Here is a 23,280-nt window from a genome sequence, read left to right on the forward strand (position 1 = left end):
GCAGGAGGGCACGTGGATGCAGGAGGGGACGCGGATGCAGGAGGGGACGCGGATGCAGGAGGGGACGGGGCTGCAGGAGGGGACTGGGCTGCAGGAGGGGACGGGGCTGCAGGAGGGGACTGGGCTGCAGGAGGGGACGGGGCTGCAGGAGGGGATGGGGCTGCAGGAGGGGACGGGGCTGCAGGAGGGGACGGGGCTGCAGGAGGGGACGCAGGTGCAGGAGGGGTCGCGGATGCAGGAGGGGATGCAGGTGCAGGAGGGGTCGCGGATGCAGGAGGGGACGCAGGTGCAGGAGGGGATGCAGGTGCAGGAGGGGATGCAGGTGCAGGAGGAGATGCAGGTGCAGGAGGGAGCGGGGCTGCAGGAGGGGACGCAGGTGCAGGAGGGGACGCAGGTGCAGGAGGGGACGCAGGTGCAGGAGGGGACGCAGGTGCAGGAGGGGACGCAGGTGCAGGAGGGGTCGCGGATGCAGGAGGGGATGCAGGTGCAGGAGGGGTCGCGGATGCAGGAGGGGACGCAGGTGCAGGAGGGAGCGGGGCTGCAGGAGGGGACGCAGGTGCAGGAGGAGATGCAGGTGCAGGAGGGGATGCAGGTGCAGGAGGAGATGCAGGTGCAGGAGGGGATGCAGGTGCAGGAGGGGATGCAGGTGCAGGAGGGGATGCAGGTGCAGGAGGAGATGCAGGTGCAGGAGGGGATGCAGGTGCAGGAGGGGATGCAGGTGCAGGAGGAGATGCAGGTGCAGGAGGGGATGCAGGTGCAGGAGGGAGCGGGGCTGCAGGAGGGGACGCAGGTGCAGGAGGGGACGCAGGTGAAGGAGGGGACGCAGGTGCAGGAGGGGACGCAGGTGCAGGAGGGGATGCAGGTGCAGGAGGGGTTGGGGCTGCAGATCCAGGAGGGGACGCGGGCACAGGAGGGGACGCAGGTACAGGAGGGGATGTGGGGACAGGAGGGGATGTGGGGACAGGAGGGCATGGGTGTCCAGGTGTGTCCTGGGCTGGCACCGCCTCTGGGCTTCCTTAGTGTCCCCCCGGAATCTCAGCTTCAGAACCCATCAGACACCTTCCGTGTCCTAAGGGACTGGAAGCTGCCCTGAGCTTTGGCCTGCTGAACCAGGCAATAGGGTGAAAGTGCACAGCTACCTTCCTGCCTGGCCCAGTGCTGGATACACAGTGGGGATCATGCATATTGCCAAGCCATATTAACACAAAGTGGTAGAATTAGAGACCAGGACAGAGATGCCACACACACCCATCACAGTCCTCTGGACTGAAGAGAACTTTGGATCATGAGAGGTGAGATCTCAGATGTGTTAAGCAGCCCCAGTCCTGGGAAGGAGAGCAGCTGTGGTTCTCCCAGTCCTCCCCTAGCCACAGGGAGCATGCTTCACTGCGGAGTAGGCATCCAGCAATAACCCAGCCACATCTCTTAAACAGTGACTCATAGGGACCGGGCTCCCAGGCCAAACATCATGCCCCCTGAGGCCACTGCCTGGCACCCTGCCTGGAGAAGCAGGAGAATGCAAAGATACAGCCCTGTCTACTGCCTTCCTAGCCCCCCCACCAGCACCCTGCCAGCCTCAGAACACAAGAAAACTCAGCTGGGACTCAGGAAGGGAACCCAGAGATGGGACAATGGCCTTCAGACCCCAGGAAGGATGACCTCCAATGTGGGACCAGCTTGGGGATCAAGATACCAGGCCCACCCCAAGATATTTCCCAGGAAAGGCTTGTCACTCCTCCTAGCCTCAGTTTCCCCAAGTATGAGCAAAGGCCATAGAGATGACCTCTAAGAGCCTTCCCGCACCCATACCCTGTGCACCAGTACAGGGTTCTCATTGTCCCCTTCATGGTCTCGGCTGTTCCCATCTCAGAGTCACTGCTCCTGTCCACAGGTACCATTCCGCTCCTACATGCCCCTCAAGGCTCAGGTCCACAAAGCTATCTCTGACCACAGGGCAAGAAAAGTTCTCTCTGTCCCTGAGTCCTGATAGCTACGAAGATGGCACAGTGCATGCTTATGGGTATAAAATCATCACCTCCCTCAGGCAGGCTGTGAGCTCTCAGTACTGTGCCTGCCATCCTTCTGCTTGGTCCCCTTTTAACACGGTCCCTGCCATACCCTATAAATATAGATCAAATGAACATCATTTTTAAAAGAATTCTAGGAGGACACCAATCAGTTACCCTTCACTTCCACAAAGGCCCCAACAATGCAGCAAGCGAGAGTTGGATCAGGCATAAAGAACTGCCTGCAGTAACAACAGATGGGAACCTGACGGCTGCAGGCTGTCCATCCCTAGAGATGTTTACGAAAGACCTAAAACCCCCTGCCTTCACTGTCTGAGCTCGCCTTCCTACAGGCTCCAGCCCAGGGAATGAGCCTCTGGTCCCGGAGGTAGCTACAATTCTTACTGGATGTCTCGAGGGACCTCTCCACAGGCTCCAGTGAGGTGGATTTCTTCCTGCCCAGATTCATTAGGTTGCTCAGTTTGAGGCCAGCAGAACATTTCTTCTTGACTGTCAAGATGAGACACAAAGCAATTGGTATTGCACGTGGTCCACCCGCGTGCCCATGAGAGATGGAAAAAATAGCAAACCCATTTCCACTCCATCCACCCATCCCTCCCCGCTACATAGGCACACACACACACACACATCTCCCCAAACCAGTAGCCGCAGGCCAGAGTCAGGTGTCTTTAAAGTCACACATTCAAGAGGGGTACACAGACTTCTTACAGAATATACAACCACTTGAGAATCTTTACAGACTGTACTGGCTCAAAGAGATTTGAAATAGGGTTAGCAAACAAGAAGAGATGGAAGAACATTCTATCCCCAGCATTTCATGAAGCTTAACTTCAATTTGGCCGTGTCTCCCTTTTTCCTGGATCTATTAGCAGTATTTCCAAGTAGTTTATTAATGGGAGGCCATGTTAGAACCAGCTGCTAAAACCCATTAGGGTTGAGCCCGACAGCCCAGTCTCACAGCCTGGGACACCATTCCCCTCCCGATCACACGATGTTACCGTCTTTGGTTTCTGGGACCTCAGGGTGGCCATCCGCGGAGCTCCCATGCTCTGAAGCTGACAGGTACTTCTCAGCTATATCTGGCTATGGACAAAAGAGACATGAATGGAGATCACTGGCTGGGAACAGTTACCTTGGAGACCACAATTTAAGGGAAAATAATAGATGGCTGTTCGTTGTATGCCAGAGGTTATATGCCTGAGCAAACCCCTGCCGGCCACCTAAATGGCAGAATCCAGGTCGCTGGTAGGACACTGGCCCAACTTCCAAATGGCTCTTCAACCTGATGTGACGGCGACCCTGTAGCCACTGGGCAGGGCAAGCAGGTTGCTCATGGGTGGCATTAGAGTGTGTCCCCGATGGCGTTGACTGTCAAGCTAGCAACCACTCATACTGAGAGCGTGAAGAAGTCTTTTGAGAGCTGACTGTTCTAGCAACGCGAGCTGGTTCGTCTGCACAGGAGCAGACCATGTGATCTGAGTCCTGGCCGGAGCATTCTGCTGCCAGGCCGGTGCCCGAGTGACATGAGCCTCTCTGAGCCTCACTCTGCAGGTGTCACATAGGGGTGACATCCCCGTCTGCTCACAGGGCTGTTGGGGACTCAAGATGATCCCTAGAAAAGTGTAGCAGCAGCTGCTGCTGTTAGAACATGAAACCCTCAGAACGTTCCAATCAAGCTGCGTTCAGAGCATCACCGACTCCAGACCTCTAGAAAACAAGCTGACGGCCTCCCAAGCAACAGGACCGGCCTTAGGCAGGGTCCAGGGCCAGCAGTCCCTGGCCAGGGAAGCACTGCATGCCGAATCTTTAGGGACAGCTCTTGATTCTCACCCCAATGTGAAGAAAACCCAAATTCGTTCCAACTTTTGTTTTCTTATCAGTGGCCAAGGAATAAATGAGACGATGAAAAATGGCCCCTCCTGAGTCGCTCTGGAATCTGGAGGGACTGTGGGCTATTTCTTCACGTGGGATGACCTGTGCCTTCTGGAGAGTAAGTAGCCTCCTTTCTGCTCCAGCCCTCTGTGTGCCTCGTTTTCCCCCTGCCGGGGTGGGGACCCCAAGAGGAGCCACAGTGACGTTCTGACTGTTCTGTGTGTGTCCACACCTCAGGACACCTACCTGCAGGTACTCAGGGACAGGAAATGTGACCCCACAGGTGACAATCCTTTTGGCCAGAACCTAATTCAACTTCTTCAGCCTTGACCTTTAAGCCCAAAGCTCCCCCAAAGCACCATGCAAATGAGCACTACAGCCCTTTGGTTGCAATCAGCCTTGAGACAGTACCCCAGACCCAGAGGCCCTACTGAGGAAGGAAGTGCCTCATAAAATCAATCTCCCTATTTAAGAATGCAGGCCAAAGTGACTTTTGTTCCAATAAAGCTTCCCCCGTCCCCCCAGCACCCACAAGCAAGAAAGTATTTTAGGTCTGTATCCGTTTCCTCCATTTTCCTGCCAAGCTAGAGTTGCTGCTCTTTTCCAAGCAGCGTATGTTTCTTTTCCTTTTTTTCTTTTTTTTTTGAGATGGAGTCTCCCTCTGTCACCCAGGCTGGGGTACAGTGGCGCTATCTCGGCTCACTGCAACCTCCGCCTCCTGGGTTCAAGCGATTCTCCTTCCTCAGGCTCCCGAGTAGCTGGGAGTACAGGCGCTCGCCACCACGCCTGGCTAATTTTTGTATTTTTAGTAGAGACAGGGTTTCACCACATTGGCCAGGCTGGTCTCGAATCCCTGACCTCAGGTGATCCACCTGCCTCAGCCTCCCAAAGTGCTAGGATTACAGGCGTGAGCCCACCGTGCCCAGCCTCAAGCATTGTATGTTTCTTATTAATTGGACTGAAATATAAAAACGAAGCTCCCAATTTTACACTTTTAATTTTTAGAGAAAACATGGAAGGAGATTCTCCCTCCAGGCAGGGCAGAGGCTTACTTTCTGGCAGTTAAGGCGCTGGGCATCCGGGGTGTACTGGTTTCCTTCAGATGCTCCTTCGGAAGGCAGGCCGCTCACTTCCTGGATGACCTGAGGCAGGAGGGAAGCCGTTAGCAGGGGCTGAGGTCCTCCGGCCAGCACTCACAGCCAGGCCGAAGCCAGGGGCCCTGCAGGTCAGGGGAGAATGGGTGGAGGTGAGAGAAGAATTTCCGAGGAGGAGGGCCCCTACCCCAACCCCAAGGCCTGCATGTGGGCCCAGACCCGACTGGGCATGCTGCAGTGGGGAGGGCTCGTCCTTTAGGCTCCTTTCTGCAGGTCCCACACGTTCAGGGGCATGCAAAGGGGGGCCTTGGCAGCAAAGGCCAAAGATGACCAGAGCCACAGCCCAGGGTTCCATGAGCCCCTTTCCTGCCACCACTCCAGGCAGGACTACTGTTCTGTTGTAGATGTGATGAACAACTGCCTTGCTAGGCAGTCCCTCTGGCTTTCCAGAGGTCAGGCAACTCTCTGTGGAGTGTCCACGCGGCCTGAGGAGCAGGCCTGCAAACTGCCTTGTTCCAACGACCCACTGGCTCTCCTGACTCGCCTGCCGCCACCCACACACCCACCCTCCTCTGGGAAGGGGCCTCTTCACTGGCTTCATTGGCCAGTGGGAGAAGAGGGTCTCTCTGTAAAGGCTGGACACAGAGGCTGTGCCTTCTGAAAGCGTTCTTGTCTTTGAAACCCCGAGCAGAGGCTATGGGGCAGGGGTCTCAGGAAGAGGGCGTGAGACTCTGGGGAGGGAGGCTGGGTCCAGAAAAGGGTGGGTGGGTGGGTTTGGGCCACTGGAAGAATGGAGCCTGGGCTGGGGGCAGATGCAGAAAGTCAGCAGCGGCTCTGACTATGCAAAGCATTGCCTCCGTCTGAGCCAGGAGCAATCCCTTCTTCCCGGGGGAGCTCCAAGGGTGACCAGAAACACGCTGCCCACCTGGAAGCCCTTTGGAGGTGCAGAATTAGTTAGAGTGATTTCAAAGATTCTCCTCTTTTCAGTCTATGCCTAGAGTAGTTTGTGGAAACAGGTTTCAAATCAGAAGAGCCCAAGAACTCCAGTTCGGGACTGTGGTCCACACTGAATATGCAACCCAGTGTCAAGGGAAGAGCGCAGGCACTAGAGTTGGCACCTGTGTGACATTGAGTCCAAGCTTCAGCCACTGCATCTGTAAGCTGGGACAATACCTTTGCCAGGAGCTGGCTGTGAGCACTTGTATATCAACTACGCAGGCACACGGATTACCATCCCTATTAGCTCGGGCCAAATACACAGATGCCTCTGCCTAGGGAAAGTGCCACTAAGCCAGGAGTTCAGGAGTGGGGTGGGGGCAGGGTCATGCTTCCTGGAAAACCCCTGCCTTGTGCCTTCCTTTACTGGGACCCTCGTCCCATAGTCAGCAGCTCCCGTTTACTGCCATATACCTGTCTCACCCTGGGCATGGGTGTGAGTATGCAGAATTGGGACACAGAGGCCCAAGGAAGGTAGATGGGGTTCACAAACCCAATACAGCCAGGTGAAGAGCCCATCGGACAGGTGGACCAGCCCCTACTGCCAAAATGCAAGAGTGGGCAGCTTCTCAGAGCAGGCATTTCCAGCCAAGTCCATCTCTGCACTTATCTGACCAGGGGGAAAGGGCCTCTCTGTGGAGGCCAGACACAGAAAGTCTGTGCTTTCTGAAAGCGTGCTTGTCTTTGAAACCACCAGCAGAGGCTGTGGGGCCAGGGGTCTCAGGAAGAGGGCGTGAGAGTTTGGGGAGGGAAGCCGGGGGCAGGGAGAGGATCAGTGGATCTGAGCAGTCAGAGGAACAGAGTGGGGAACTGGGAGCAAGAGCAGAGAGTGTGTGTGTGTGTGTGTGTGTGTGTGTGTGTGTGTGTACACGCATGCACAATGCATGCATGAACACAAATGTGCATGCAAATATGCATACATGTGCATTTGTCCGTGTGTGTACAAATGTATACATGAATGTGCATGTGTGCATATATGTGTGCAAATGAGTGTGTGTGTGTAGTGGGTGAGGATGGGGAGGGATAGGAGCCAGGAGACTGGGGTAAGAAACCAACAGCCCAGAGCTCTGGGTGCTAATCAGCTCTGCAGCCCAAGACAAGCCCCTTACTCCCTCTGGGCCTCAGTGGTCTTATCTGTAGTATCCAGGTTTCATGGAGCACTCAGTATGTACCAGGCACAGTGCTAAGCACTTTGTGCACATTAAAGAATCCAGTCCCAAATCACTCAGCTAAAAAGGGGTGAAGCCCGGATTTGAACTCAGAGCCCTGGCTCTTAAATGCCCAGGGCTGGCCTTTCAGAGCTTGTTAGCTCTCTCAGGAACCCCACCCCACATGGAGATCTGTGAAGCCAAACCACAAACCTGTGTATGCACTGGCCTTTCTTTTTCTACATACCACTGTCTTTCACCACTTGAAGATTTTGCAATAAAGACTGAGATACCTGTCAGCGCCTTCTAGAAGCTTGGTTAGGCCAGGCCTGGCATTTCTAAAACAATTAGTGGGTTTACAAAAACAGCCTGCCTGCTCCAAATCTAGGGTACTCAACCTAGGGATGGACCAGTGCCTCAGGTGGGTACATTTTGGTCATGTTTTGCTGCGGCGGTCCAGATCTGTTTCTGACAGGCTGGCCAAGGTGGTTACATGTAGCTGGGTGGCAGGTGGAGTGGGGTGGGGTGCGGGGTAGATAGAATGCTCCTGTGCTGACGTGGTTATGATGGGAGAGGGGGCAGCAGGAAGGAGGGGAAAAGCTGCTCTGGCTCTTGCTGGCCTCACCAGGGTCCCTGCTGGGTTCGGAGGTCCCTCTGGAATTGGGGATCCATTCCTGTTGCAAACTTTACACCTGCTGGAAGCATCAAGCCCAGCTTTCACCTGGGGCAGGCAAGCCCCTCCCCAAGTGGCTCATCATCACACCCGGGGAAGCGTGGGCAGAGTGGACCACAAGCATTTGCAGTGGCAGGAGGCACAGCACTGTATCAGACGGGCCTAGGCCTGAGAACCAATGCTGCCACCACTTGGCAGATGACTTGGATCCATCACCTCCACCCTTTGAGCCTGAATCACCACTCCTGTAAAATGCGGACATTAACATTCCCCCGCCATCCCCAGTGTGGTTACATGGGTTAAAGTTGCTAATAGTCCTTGGTCTATGGCAAATACATGGCAAACGGCAGCGACATGTATTCTTCTTTAATAAGGAGGTGGGGGAGCCAGGCGCGGTGGCTCACGCCTATAATCCCAGCACTTTGGGAGGCCGAGGCGGACAAATCGCGAGGTCAGGAGATTGAGACCATCCTGGCTAACACGGTGAAACCTGTCTCTACTAAAAATACAAAAAATTAGCCAGGTGTGTTGGCGGGTGCCTGTAATCCCAGCTACTCGGGAGAATAAGGCAGAAGAATGGCGTGAACCCGGGAGGCAGAGTTTGCAGTGAGCAGAGATCACACCACTGCACTCCATCCTGGGCGACAGAGCGAGACTCCGTCTCAAAATAAATAAAAATAAATAAATACATAAATACATAAATAAGTAGGTGGGGGATGCCTCACTAGAGGCAAAAAGGGAAATGGATTTCAACTGCACCCAAGTCTGGGCTACTGGGGATTCAGACCTAGCAGCAGCACGCTGTAACCCATTTGCAGAAGACAGATCACTACCACTTAGAACACAGGAAGCCCTGCAGACTTGAAGGATCACAAATCTTCTACCCCGACCCTATCATCCATCCCTTTAGAAAAGCTGGGGGCCACAATTCTAGGAGCCCCTCCAAGCGGTCCGGTGTCCGCCTCACCCTGAGCCACTGCTCAGCCTGGTCCTTGCTCTGCAGACCCAGCACAATCACGTCGGCATTCATCGGCGTGATCTTCAGCTTGTGCTCCTTCTTCCGCACTTGCTTCTCCTTGTGAACGACGCTGCTGCCCAGCAGGTTCACATCCAGCTGAGGGCTGTGGTCCTTGGAGGATTTGTAGCACTGGAAGGAAAGAGAGAAAATATACCACTTTCCCAGGGCTGCCGGGCGGAGGTGATGTCTGCAAAGGAGGGGCCGCTGGACGTTGCAGGACCCACCAAGAGCCTGACTTTACCCAGCAAGACTAAGAGGCTGGACACCCCGAAGCAGCCTGGAGCCTTAACCTCAAATATCAGCAACTCCTGTTCTTCACATCAGATTGTCCCTCTCTCCCTCAAGCCTCCTTCTCACTGGCCTCAGCCAAGGATGCTCCAGGATGCTGCTGTCCAAATGGTTCAAACTTGCCCCAGGCCTGGGGGGCCCTAAAATATGTCCTTTGTGGACATCTTTCAGTTCTCCAAAGTGGACAGACTTTCACTCATTCTCCACCTCTCTGCATTGCTTGCTTGGCTTCTGGAGTAAAGGATCCATAAGGCACAAACACTAAGCTTCTTCTCTGCCTAGTTAGGAAGATGATGTGTTAACAAAGAAAGGAAGGATTCTCTTCTCCTACCAGAGAAAATACTTTACCCCTTGGCTCCCTATTTGTAAAATGGGGGAAACCTTACAGGCTTGCTTAACAGGATTACCTGAAATAACACTGGCACGGACCAGGGCCTGTTGTAACCAGGCAAGAAAAGGTGTTTATAATAATTCCGTGGAATTTCAAGTCAGGACACGCAACTGGGAATTTTAATTTAAAATAGCAGGAAACAGGACTGTTGTCAGAGTAATATCTGGTTCCTTGCTGGGTCTGGTCTTATAATCAGTTATTCAAAATATTGTTGTTTCTGAGAAGATACCTAGCATCCTCATGCTGCACAGATAAAAACAGTAGCAAGGGCCGGGCGCAGTGGCTGACGCCTGTTAACCCAGCATTTTGGGAGGCTGAGGCAGGTGGATCACAAAGTCTGGAGTTCGAGACCAGCCTGACCAACATGGTGAAACCCTATCTCCACTGAAAATACAGAAATTAGCTGGGCGTGGTGGCGGGCGCCTGTAATCCCAGCTACTCAGGAGACTGAGGCAGGAGAATCTCTTGAATCCAGGAGGTGGAGCTTGCAGTGGGCCAAGATCGCGCTACTGCACTGCAGCCTGGGTGACAGAGCAAGACTCTGTCTCAAAAACAACAACAACAAACAAACAAAACATCATCAACAACAACAACAAAAACAGTAGCCAGAATTGGGGCTGGGCTGGAGGAGCCTGACTGGACTCCAGTGGACAGGACATGAAAAAGGATCAGGGGACAGAAAGATGTATCTGTTTCACAAAGAGGAGGATGGGATGGAGACGGGGGAGGCAGTGGTAGTCACAGCCCTCTTTGAGAGCCTGGTGAAACTACTAGACCTCTCTGGTTCAGAAAAAGTACATTCATCCATACACACAAAATCCTGTATACAATTTTAGGTTAGGGAGAAGTTAAAATCTCCTGATATAAACAAACTCAAAACCTCTCGGGTCAGGGACCATCCTGTCCTTCCTTCCCTGTCCCTGCCCCTCCTTCCCTGTCCCTGCCCCTTCCCTTGAGAGGAGCGGGGGTACAAGACAACGTGAGGCAGACTGACCAGAAGCCTGTTGTCCTTGATGACACAGAGCTGCTTGGCCCACTGTCCCAGCCACTTCTTGCGCCACAGGAAGGCGCAGATGCGGGCATCACGCATCAGCTCGATGCCAGCCTCCGGTGAGGGCCACTGGTAGGGGGCCGATTTGCCCTTGCTGCCGTCCTCTTCATCGTAGGACTCATAGGAGCTGCTCACAGCCTCTCCGTCCTCTGCAAGGAAGACCAGCTCAGTCAGGGCCCCATGGGGCAGGGGACGGTCCCGAAGCAGCATCACTGGGGAGGGCAGCAGGCAGGAGCAGCAGCGGCCAGACCACAGCCCCCGACTCTCCCTGCCCTCAAACCAACCCCACAGCCACCAGCCAGATCCCAGGGCTGGCTTTCCTGCCCCCAAACCCCTCAGCGAGGCTTCTTGGATGCTGCCTCTGGCCACAAAACACACATAACTTAAAACCAAAGTCTCTCCCTTTTCCTTCTCAAATCCTGTCACTCCCAACTCCACAGGAACCCTGAGAAGACACTGCCCCACAGACCAACTGTTTGCTCTTGACAAGGCCAGTTCTCCTACTCACGGTCTCTAATTCCTCAAATGAAAGATGAAGGGCGTGGGGTGGGATGCTGCCAGGTTCTCCCAGGCCTGGCCTCTGGCATTCCAATGGCTCAGGAGGAAGAGAACGCCACCTGCACTCCACCTGAGCTGTGTGCAAGGCAGGCCTCTAATGGCCACCGGCCTGGCTGGGCCTGGCTCAGTCCTAGATCTGGGGAAGGGGCTGTGGCTCCTCCAAAATAAAAGTCCAAATAAACCACGGCAGGAAATACTTTGTGGGCAAAGGGGCCACCTTCTTCTTCCCAAATACCCTCTCCTAGTCAGAGCCCTTTTTCAAACCTCCACTCATATCCTCCATAGACACTGCTTGCCTTCCCTCCCTAATACCTCCTGGCACAAATGTAGCTCCTTTTACTCGTTTCTAACTTAAACCCTTACTCTTTTGTCGTTTCGAAAGAATCCCAAAACTCCTCAGAGCACACATCACACACGATTCTACGTATATCCCACCCGCCTCAGTTTCTAGTTTCTGTCCCCACCACCCTGCAAGAACTGCTGTTCCCAGGTCCCACTGCTCTATTCAAGGACAAAACAAATATGTGAATCAATCAATCAATCAGTTCATCTGTCTATCGATTGATCAATCTATCTGACTATCTCTCTATTCATCCATCCATCTATCCCTGAAAAGCAGGGCATGGAGGAAAGGGAACCTCGGGATTTCAGTCCAACACCTGGCACAGGAATCCTGTCTTCCATAACCTTGATGTTCTGCCCGAACTTCCCGGGGAGGGCTCACTGTCTCCTGACCACTGGATACTCCCATTCCCGGCAGCCCTATCAGTTAGGAAATGGACTCAGCATCTATTTCCCGGACTCTGCATGGCAGTCCTTGTTCTTTCCCCTTGAGTCGGGCTGAATGACACTCTGCCTTCATTCCCATGGCATCCTTCAGAAGAGTACCAGTCCAGAGGCCCCTAAGTCTTGGCAGAAGAATCCAGAAGCCCTTTCTCCTATCTGTATAGCTAGATAAAATATTGTTGATTTTATTAAGAAGCACATTTGATTTTACTAAGAAGCACATTTGATTTTACTAAGAAGCACATTTGAATTAGAATATAGAAAATGGGATGAGGCCCCTGCAATAGTTATTCTAGCAACGGTGCCAATGAAAATGTGTTTTAATGTTTCTAAAAACAACATTTTAAATATTTTAATATCAGTTTTCTTTAAAAGTCGTGTGACACTACTTCTCTTTATGGCTTAATGTAAAAGTGTATAATTTATACCTATTAAATAAGACTGAAAATAGCAGTATTACCCAGGATGGAACCCTGAACTCTTAGATTACAGGTGACAATGTAATTTAACACAGGCTTCTCAGACAGCAGTCTGGCAGCCTGTTTGAAGAGCCATAAAAACACCCATACTCTTTGATCCAATAATCTCAGTCCTGCTATTTTATCCTAGGAAACTAGTTTTTTAAAAAGAGAAGGTACCAGGCGTGGTGGCTCACGCCTGTAATTCTGGCACTCTGGGAAGCCGAGGCAGGTGGATCACTTGAGCTCAGGAGTTCGAGACCAGCCTGGGCAGCATGGCAAAACCCCATCTCTACAAAAAATACAAAAATTAGCTGGGCATAGTGGTATGCACCTGCAGTCCCAGCTACTTGGGAGGCTGAGGTGGGAGGATGGCTTGAGCCCAGGAGACGAAGGTTACAATGAACTGAGATCATGCCACTGCACTCTAGCCTGGGCAACAGAGACCCTGTCTCAAAAAAGGGCAGGGGTGGGGAAGAATGTTACATGCATTAGAATATTCATTCAAGTGCTGTTGAGCAGTCAGCAGAAGGGGACTGGGTAAGTAAAGCATGATTTTACCCACTTAGGAATCTACTATGCAATTGTAATCAATTAAAACTCTGAAAACTGGTGTGCAGCTCAATACACTCCCTAAGGTATGATAAGGGAGAAAGCACAATTAGAACTATACGTGCAAATAGATCAGCACTGCAAGGCAACATAAAAAAAGCTCAAAATAGTTGATTTGATGGGTGGTAGGATCAGGGTAATTAAAAAATTTTTTCCTTATTGCCAGTATTGCATTATCTGTATAATAAGTGACATTGTAAAAATGATACACTGTCATTGGGATTCTTCCTTCAGTAACAAAAATTAATGGAGGAGGCTACAGAGTTTAGTGTGAAGAATTTGGGTAAGTCTCCACTGTTCTGCGCTTCTGGGGTTGCCCCACATGTTTCATGAAGAATTCTAACATTTGCCCATCCTCCTCCATGGGGGTATTAGGAGGCTAAGAACAGCAAATCATTAACAGGACTAGGTATGAAAGAAAAAACATTGAGGAAAAAAAAAGAGGCTGGGCATGGTAGCTAACACCTGTAATCCCAGAAATTTAGGAGGCCAAGCTGGGCAGATCACTTGAGGTCAGGAGTTTGAGACCAGCCTGGCCAACATGGTGAAACCCTGTCTTTTCTAAAAATACAAAAAAAAATTAGCCGGGCATGGTGGTGGATGCCTGTAATCCCAGCTACTCAGGAGGCTGAGGCAGGAGAATCGCTTGAACCAGGAAGTGGAAGGTTGCAGTGAGCTGAGATCATGCCACTCCACTCCAGCCTGGCTGGCAGAGTGAGATTCTGTCTCAAAAAGAAAAGAAAAAAAAAAAAAAAGGCCAGGCGCGGTAGCTCACGCCTGTAATCCCAGCACTTTGGGAGGCCGAGGCGGGCAGATCACGAGGTCAGGAGATAGAGACCGTCCTGGCAAACATAGTGAAACCCCATCTCTACTAAAAAATACAAAAAAAAAAACTTAGCCGGGTGTGGTGGCGGGCGCCTGTAGTCCCAGCTTCTCGGGAGGGTGAGGCAGGAGAATGGTGTGAACCCGGGAGGTGGAGCTTGCAGTGAGCGGAGATTGCGCCACTGCACTCCAGCCTGGGCGACAGAGCGAGACTCTGTCTAAAAAAAAAAAAAAAAAAAAAGGACAATAAATCATACTCCCGGAGTAGCTTGGAGGAAATTTACAGCAAATAGATTAATAATTGTTTTTACCCGTAAGAGGGATCATAATAGCACACCATAAACATTGGATATTCTTGGCCAGGCATGGTGGCTCACACCTGCAATTCCAGTACTTTGGGAAGCTGAGGAGGGCAGATCACTTGAGGCCAGGAGTTCGAGACCAGCCTGGCCAATATGGCAAAACCCCGTTTCCACTAAAGATACAAAAATTAGCCGGGCCTGGTGTTGCACTCCTGTAATCCCAGCTACTTGGGAGGCGGAGGCAAGAGAATCGCTTGAACCTGGGAGGTAAAGGTTGCAGTGAACCAAGATCATGCCACTGCACTTCAGCCTGGGTAACAGAGCCAGACTCCATCTCCAAAACAAAACAAAACTAAAACAGTACCATATTCTGAAAACAGATACTTGACTTATAGGAGGTGCAGGGTGAACAGGAATGAGAGGCAGGATGCTGAGATAATTCCATCCCCGTTTGCCATCCCTAGGTGGACTCTACCTCACTATGTCCTGTGGAACTGAGGGCAGAACAGCCACGCACACTGTGGGTCTTTTAGCCATGTGTTTTGATAGCACGTTCAGGGCAGTGGGGGTGGGACTGTGGAAGGCCGGGTAGGTGGCTCCTCTGGAAGATTGCACAGAGCATGCACGTGCAGGACCCATGCATGAGGACAGGAAGAAGGCGGTGGCCACCCTCGGGGCACACACACATCTTTGAGAGCCAGGCAGCAGGCAAGAATCACTGGCATTCCAGCTCGGGGAGCAAGCAGTACCCAAGGTGATCGTGGCGTAAATGACTCCTTCGGGCATCTGCACCCATCTGGGGACTCCACTGGGGAGAAATCCACCAGAGTGACCTGCACAACATCCAGGAGCACAGACAGAGGGAAGAGAAGAGAGACAGGATGAAGAGAGGAGTACGTCCAAGTGCAGAGACACAAAGAGAGACCCAGATGTGGCAACCCAGCTGCCAGTCCACCAGAGGTTAGTGCTTGCCCATCAGAGGTGTGGGCTGTTGGGTGAGGCCACTGCTGAGCCAAGGACATCATTTCCTGGATCCAGACCCCTTCGCATCCAGAGATGACCATGTGACTACTCGTCACCAAGGGACTGTGGGTGGAAGTGATGTGTGTCGCTTCTGGCTGGTGCTGTTAAGAAGCAGATAGTGGTTCTCTGCTCTCTCTCTGCAGAGGATTCTGTGGCCCTTGAGGGTGGCTGAGACAAACATGGATGGAGCCTGGGCACCTAATCTACATGAGGATGAGTAATGCCCCCCACTGAAATACCCCTGAGTGAGAAACAGGTTTGCATTGTGTTACTATAGACAGAAGCTGCTGGGTTATTTGTTATGGCCACTAGCATTACCCCAGGGTGAGACACCATCAGTGAAGTACCTGGTATCTCTGGAAAGCAGGGCAGACTGCGATACCCCTAGCACAGGCCATCAGGGCACTCATTATACATGTGCTCAGAGAGAGGGACATGACCCGGGAAGCAGTGTGGGGACAGGGCTGATAGAGCAGGTCAAGAATCCAAGAAACTGGCCTTTTGCAGGAAGTCAGCAAATCGCTATGGCCACCAACTATAGCAAGGGGCTGGGGCCCACACCCATTTCTCTGGCCACATGCTGCATGTCACACTGTTTGACCAGGCAGGACCTGAGGCCAGGCCGGCTTGTAAGGCAGGTGAAGGCCTCGCTCTATGCTGACCGTGACTGCTTCTCCCCAAGTCATCCCCAGGCCTCTCGCTGGCAGGACAGGCAGAACTATGTTCCCTCCCACCTCGCAGCTGGATTTCCTCCATCTCGGAGCTTTCCTGACCCACTCCACACAGTGAGTTCGAGCTGTCCTTGGGATGACCCCTAGTCCCGGCTACGACAAGTATGAACTCACAGTTGAGAGACAAAACCAAGAAGCGCTGGCCTTTCTGACCACTTGTTTGTGTCGAGATGGAGCGTCTGCCCCACAAACCGGCCCCCTGGCACGTCTGGCAGGCAGGCCCCTGCTGGCCCGACCGCACCTGAGAGCAGGGAGGTGCTCGCCGCGGTGAGTCACTGTTTCCACCTTCAACGCGCATCCAGACAGCAGCACTGCACCCTTGCCTTTGGTCTGAAATCACAGCCCGACTGGTGAGTTGGCACCACCTCGCATGCTCAGTGGGTCAGTGCTAAGTGCCGACTGCCCACAAAGCCAGTGTCTTAGAATAGACTCAACCCAAACAGGCGATCACCTCCCACAGGGTTCCCAGCAGGAGGCGGCAGGTAAGTGTGAAGGAAGGGCAGGGGAATCCCATGCCTCTCCCAGTCACCGGTCCCATCTCATTCCTGGTCCTGTTCTTATTTTTATTCCAATAGTTTTTGGGGTTCAGGTGGATACGTTCTTTAATGATGATTTCTGAGATAGTGCACCCGTCATCCGAGCAGTGTACACTGTAGCGAATATGTAGTCTTTTATCCCTCACCCCTGCTCCCAATCTTCCCCCGCTAGTCCCCAAAGTCCATTCTATCACTCTTATGCCTTTAGGTCTTCAAAGCTTAGCTCCCACTTATAAGTGAGAACATAGGATATTTGGTTTTCCATCCTGAGTTACTTCACTTAGAATAATGGCCTCTAGCTCCATCCATGTTTCTGCAAAAAACATTATTTTATTCCTTTTTCTGATTGAGTAGTCTTCTGTGGTGTGTATGTACCACATTTTTCTTTATCCCCTCATTGGTTGATGGGCACTTAGGTTGGTTCCATCTCATTCCTGGTCCTGCTCTTTATGGAACCAATAACACCTTCCTCAGCCTGGTTCATTCCCAGCCCCAGGGGCCCTGGCCTTTTATATCTGCTGATTGATTATGCTTTGAAAGCCCTTTCACTTACAAAGGAAGGAAAGAGAAGGAGGCCAGAAGGGGAGGACCACAGTCCAGCTGCCCCAGAGACGAGGGTCACAACCACCTCTTCCTGAACCTCGAAGCCTTCCTGTGTAATCAAATCCCCAAACCAAGAGCACTTTTGATCCAACTTCCTCAGGCTGAGAACGATCAGCCAAGGACAGAGGGTGTTAGCATGAGCCCTGCCTACAGAGCTGCTCACACAGTATCTAGGGCGATCTTTTCAATACCTAAGTGATATAAGTTTGACTGTGTCTCCACCCAAATTTCATCTTGAATTGTAGCTCCCATAATTCCCATGTGTCATGGGAGGGACCTGGTGGGAGGTAATTGAATCATGGGGGTGAGTCTTTCCCATGCTGTTCTCGTGATAGTGAATAAGTCTCACGAGATCTGATGGTTTTATAAAGGGGAGTTTCCCTGTACATGCTCTCTCTTGCTACTGCCATGTAAGACGTCTTTGCTCTTCATCTTCTGCCATGATTGTGAGGCCTCTTCAACTATGTGGAACTGTGAGTCCATTAAACCTCTTTCCTTTATGAGTTACCTAGTCTTGGGTATGTCTTTCTTAGCAGCATGAGTACAGACTAATACACTAAGTTAGGCCAGTCCCTAAGTAACCCTCTGGAGGTTTGCAGTCTTTCCTCACTCAGAGAAAGGCCAAAGTCATTCCTGTGGCTGGCAGCCCCATCGGTGTCCCCATCTCCTGTCACTCTCCCCTGCTCCTGCCGTGCTGGCCTCCCTGTTGTTCCTCAGACACACCCAGAGCTCTCCTGCCTCGGGGCTTTTGCAGATACCATGTTCTCTGTCTGGCAAGTTCTTCCTGAATGTATCTGCCTGACTCACTCTCCACTTCATTCAGGAATCTGTTTAAGTCATGCTATCAGAGAAGCCTTCCCTATCTAAAGTAACTCCCCTGTCCTGCAGAAGCCCAGCTCCTGTTCTGTTTTCCATCCTCTCACTTAGCACCACCGACACATGCTGTTTACTTGTTGTCTGTCTTCTTTCACCGAATGTCAGTGCTAGGGATGACTGGGCTCCTGTCCCTGACACAGTGGGAGCACCATAACTATGAGTCCAGTGAAAGAACGTGGAAACTGAGCTCAGACTCAGCCTGACCACCACTTCCATTGCTGACCAGGGCCTTGGGCCTGTTGGCCAAAACTCCTCTCTTCCATCACCTTTGTGCTGAGATCTCACAACTTGCAGGCAGGAACCACAGAAAACATCAGACACAGTCAACCTATTTGTTATGTGCCATCCCTTGTTCCTCCTTGCAGGACAGCTAGGTCTGCTGTGGGTCTTGACTCCCCATTCAGACTAAAGGCTGAATGCTCTGTGGCCAGTTCTCAATTTGGACCATACTTTCCTGTCACCCAGCCCAGGATGAGCATATCTGTTACCCCCAGGTAGGTCTGCACCAACATCTGAGAAGGAAGCAGTAAGTCGCCCTCCCACGCTCCGGCCGCTGGGAGGTACCATTCAGGGATGTGTCACATGGCTCAGCCTCTTCATAGTAGCCCTCTGGAGACTCCGTCTTTGGGATGGCAAGCTGTTTCCGTTCTGGAATCTGTGGTATGAACCAATAAGACAAACATTTGCAGATACAGTACACTGGAAGCAACCGGACATAACTCTTTGGGTGGAAGTCTAGAAGACAAAAATGCCCAGCTGGACGTTACATTTTAAGCAAGTTGGGAGGGAAAACATGTAATATCGTGAATCCCATCAGTCATCGTCCATAGTGTTTGATCTGTAGCCATGGAAGGGCTGTGGGCACGTTTTCTAACCTTGCCAAGACTCAGCTTTCTCCCCTGCAAAATGAGGCTCAAACTCACTACCACACACACAAAATATCATTATGTACATGATATATCATACACTTAACAGTCCAGAGAGTGCCAGGCTGTTGGGATAGCTATTGCAGCTTTTAAATGGAATATAGAATATATTTTCTAAAAAGACAAGTGCTAATCAATAGCACATGGAGAAAGAGGACCAGGTTTCTAAATCCTACACTTTTACCATAGTATATAGTTCAATCACTCATTCAGCAAATAGTGGATGACTTCCATGTGCTAGCTGAGAGGGACACATTGAAACTTCAGGAGTCAGTCCTAAAATAAGCTTGAGTAGCTGGTAAATCTTTAACAGCTCCTGGTCAAGTGCATTGTGATACAGTGGTACTATAACGGACAAGGTCAAAGTTCTGTGGGAACCTGAGGAGGGTGTGAGGAACATTTAGGACAAAGGAAGGATGCCCAGGGGATGTGATCTTTGGACTGAGTCTCAAAGATGACCCTGAGCTGCTTATGTGGGATGAGGATGAACGTGTGCAATTCGAGTAGAGTAAAAAACACCTGCAACTGTGTTAGAAGCATAGAACGTGAAATCATTCTGTTCCTCCCTTATTCCACCTGCACAGTAGGCACTAGACTATGAAACTATGCTTCAGTAAGCTACCTTTATAAAGCAACCATGGGGGAGAAAAGGAGGTAACTTGTTGCATTACTATTATGAGAGATAGGTCATGAATGTGTAAGCACCCTTGAACGTGGGTCTCTTTTGTTGTTTTTCAGATAGAGTCTTACTCTGTCACCCAGGCTGGAGTGCAGTGGTACGATCTCAGTTCACTGCAAACTCTGCCTCCCAGGTTCAAGTGATTCTCCTGCCTCAGTCTCCTGAGTAGCTGGGACTACAGGGGAGCACCACCACGCCCGGCTTTTATATTTTTAGCAGAGATGGGCTTTCATCATGTTGACCAGGCTGGTCTCAAACTCCTGACCTGAAGTGACTGCCCGCCTTGGCTTCCCAAATTGTTGGGATCACGGGCGCCAGCCACCACGCCCGGCCCCCAGCGTCTTTCTGAATCATGAAACTCCATGGGCTGCAAGAGTATCCCTTCCAGCTTCCCCAGGGCGAGGATACAAGGGTCCCCAGAGCCCAGTCCTGTGTGGCTTGGACTCTACAATCTGTTTATATAGACCCTGGAGTTCATGTAACTTGATTTCAATCCAGGCTTTAGGACCTCATAGATTTAACCTTGGGTATGTGACAGCCTCTCTGAGCCTTGCTTTCCTTCTTTATAAAATAATACTAGGGTTGTTTTGAAAATTCAATGAGACAAAACGTGACAGTGTTTCCACAGGGCCTGGCCCATGTTAAATACAAGGAGGCCATTGTTATCACTGTCTGGGGCCCCTCCACAGTCCCAGGGTCTGCAGGTTGGGCAGTGAGGGCAGTTAATGTGACAGGAGTCGAACTACTAGACTGTTGTCCTGCAAGCTGAGATGAAGAGGATTGACCCTGACAGGGCATCACAGAGGGTTGGCTGAGACCAGGCCACAGCCTGGGTCCAGCACCAGATCTGGTCCTGTACCAACAGAGCTGACACGAGGCACAGGGCAGACTCAGAACAGCCTTCAGCCCTCCTCTGGCACGTGGCACCCCCTACAAAAGAAGGAATCAAAGAATTTGGTCATTTTGTAAGCAAATCTGACACTGTACTGGCCCAACAGATGTACTGCTGAAGGGAGTCAGGTTGCACACCTCTGCCCTAGCAGACAATGGGCGCGCCACTGGTAACTGCTAGCACATGGTCCTCCCTCTTTGCAGTCCCAGCCTGGTGCGATATCTTTGCTGTCTCAGCCTTTCCTGGTCCCCCTGGGCAGCCAGCAGCCTGAGAAAAGGCTGAGACAGTGACAGACTGCCCGTGGTCCACTAACAACAGGCTCCCTAGGGTCCACAGGGAAAGGGTCCTCTCGCCGCCACAGCAGTAAGGTCTCCCCAGCGGGTCCCAGGCCTCATAGCCTGATCTGGCTGGGCCTCCAGCTCCAGCCTGCAAGAAGCTCCATTCCCATCAGGTGGGTCCCATCTGGAGAAAAGCTCTAGGCACTCAAGATCTGGCCCCCCCAGGTCAGGATTCCTGAGAGTCGAACAGGATAAAGGGAGGAGTGAACTCTTCTGCAGGAGCTCCCCAGGGGTCACCACCACAGGGCCTGTCCCTGGGGGCCTCCTGTCCTGTCCAGGGTGGAGCCAGGCAGTGTTTTCTGAGTGTCTCCGAAGCTGTTGAGAAGAAAAATAGCTCAGAGGAGTTTGAGCTACTCAGGTGTGCAAAATACATCAAGCCCAGAGGCAGGAGTATGGGGCTTCGGGCACCGTTTTCTCCCCTCCCCATTCCCATTCCCATTCCTGGGGGCAACTGTTTAAAGGCATTTTATTCCTCACTAGCTGCCTCATCCATTATCTTCAGGTTCCTGGAATGTATGCTACAAAGAACAATGTTTAGCTGATAGATCCCTTACGGTATTTTAATGTAAAATATTGGTAAACAACTTAAAAACTGTCTCTTCTTTTTCCTTTGAAAACCCACTTGTAACTGCTGCCAATAGGAACATGGATTCAGGGTAACTTGAATCTGTGCTCCTGGACTGTAGCCCTCAAATTTGGTCAGAATAAACTCTCTACTTATATTTATTTTGCCTCCATTTTTTGCCTGTAGGTTGACAGTGCAAACTCTGAAAATGGCTCACTATGCAGAGACAGTGCAGGGCAGGAATGGAGTACGATCTCCAGAACCAGGCTTGAATCCTGACACTAGGACATCCTCGCTGTGTGACTCCAACCAACTCACTTGACCTCTCTGGACTTGGCATAAGATGGGGAGAGTAGAAATATGTGTCACATGAGGTTGCTGTAAGGATCGAAGTGTTCCTATCACTATTCAATATTCAGTACACATTAGTTTTTACTAACCTAAAAAATAAAATGTAAAAATAAGAAAGGGAGAAAGGTTTTATATATATGTGTGTGGTGGAAGATAAACCAATGCACTCCGGGGGTGGGTGCAGAGGAGACCACAGGATGGAGTCCCAGCTCTCAAGGATGCTGGGTTAAATGATGAGTCATGTGATTAAACAGACACAAGGACCTATTACCAGAGCTTCAAGGAGACAGATCATCTCATAGGGTTAAGGAGAAAGGACTATTATTTTAATTATTATCATTATGATGGTGAAGACTGTGAATTCTATATATATAAATATTTTGAGGCAGAGTCTCGCTGTGTTGCCCAGGCTGGAGTACAGTGGCGTGATCTCAGCTCACCGCAACTTTCAGCTCCTGAGTTCAAGTGATTCTCCTGCCTCAGCCTCCTGAGTAGCTGGGATTACAGGCGCGTGCCACCATGCCTGGCTAACTTTTGTATTTTTAGTAGAGACGGGGTTTCACCATGTTGGCCAGGCTGGTCTCAAACTCCTGACCTCAGGTGATCTGCCCGCCTTGACCTCTCAAAGTGCTGGGATTACAGGAAGAATGTGAATATTAAATGAAGATCCAGAAGAGATTTAACATCAAAACCTCAAAAACTTTGACTGTTTGGAGGAAGGGACTATGTGAGCAAGTCAGGCTTGGCAGGATTGACCAGACCAGAGGTCCAAAGGGCCGCAAATCCTTTCAGGAAAGGGCCAAAAAGTAAATGTTTTAGGGATTTCTGGGCCACTCGGGACCTCTGTCTTATCTCAACTATTCAACTCTACTGCTTGCTGTAGCTCAGAAGTCCACAGACTAATACAACTAAATAAGCTTGGCTGCGTTCTAATAAAACACTATTTACTAAAGGATGTTGCAGATCAGATTTGGCCAGTGAGCTCCAGTTTGCCAACCCCTGGCTTAGACTAGACACAAGAGCTGATGAGGGATGGCTCAGAGAACCCAAGGCGTCCTCACAGCTCTAACCACCCTGCCCCAGAGTACGCTGCAGAAGGCTCCCAGGTGGGGGTGAGTGGACCGGCCAGGCCCAGCCTCCCAGGCTAGCCATGGCAATGTCCTTTTAGGGATTAAGTGGCTTCCCCCACAGAGCAGCTCATGTAAGAGCAGGCCAGCGTGTGGCCAGGCCTCAGAGGGATGATGGGGCGGAGATGGCCATGCTAGCCAGACCATCAACCGTGGCCAACAAACATCTGTTTCTCCTGCAAGGCCCACGGCACCTGGCTGTGTAGACAGCAGCCTGGAGAGGCCACAGCTCCGTGAGTCACTGTCCACACCCACGAGGTCACTCCAAACCCCTGGCTGCCCCTTCTATCGCTGGACAGACCTGCTCTCTACTGAGTCTGTAGGGGTTGGAGTGAGGACATCTGGGCTCGTGGCCGACCAGCATCCCGAGCCTGCGACCGAGGCATGATCCTGGCCCAGCCATAGGCCCTGAGGACCCCAGGCGGACGTCCAGGTGCTGCAGAAGGGGCCGGTGAGTCCAGGGCCAGGCAGCTGTGCAGGGCCTAGCCCTCAGGTGGAGAAGCCTCCCTGATACCTTGAAGTTCTGGGATCAGGGGA

At 51.6% G+C, this 23,280-nt stretch overlaps 1 protein-coding gene across 4 annotated transcripts in view; it reads right to left on the minus strand.

Moving 5' to 3' along the window:
• The window catches only part of AFAP1L2 (actin filament associated protein 1 like 2), a 108,391-nt gene that overhangs the window by 9,147 nt on the left and 75,964 nt on the right, over nt 1-23,280 (minus strand). For 3 of the 4 annotated variants that reach the window (XM_007964146.3, XM_007964148.3, XM_007964145.3), the window contains 6 exons: nt 18,430-18,520; nt 10,502-10,707; nt 8,778-8,957; nt 4,952-5,041; nt 3,026-3,110; nt 2,412-2,516 (listed from right to left, as the gene is read on the minus strand). In XM_007964146.3, the coding sequence (XP_007962337.3) occupies nt 2,412-2,516; nt 3,026-3,110; nt 4,952-5,041; nt 8,778-8,957; nt 10,502-10,707; nt 18,430-18,520 (757 nt within the window). Of the gene's footprint in view, nt 1-2,411; nt 2,517-3,025; nt 3,111-4,951; nt 5,042-8,777; nt 8,958-10,501; nt 10,708-14,845; nt 14,930-18,429; nt 18,521-23,280 lie in introns of all 4 variants that reach the window. The other variant, XM_007964141.3, reaches the window with a different exon arrangement.

The sequence above is a fragment of the Chlorocebus sabaeus genome, chromosome 9, assembly GCF_047675955.1.
Source record: "Chlorocebus sabaeus isolate Y175 chromosome 9, mChlSab1.0.hap1, whole genome shotgun sequence".
Taxonomy (NCBI): Eukaryota; Metazoa; Chordata; class Mammalia; order Primates; family Cercopithecidae; genus Chlorocebus; species Chlorocebus sabaeus.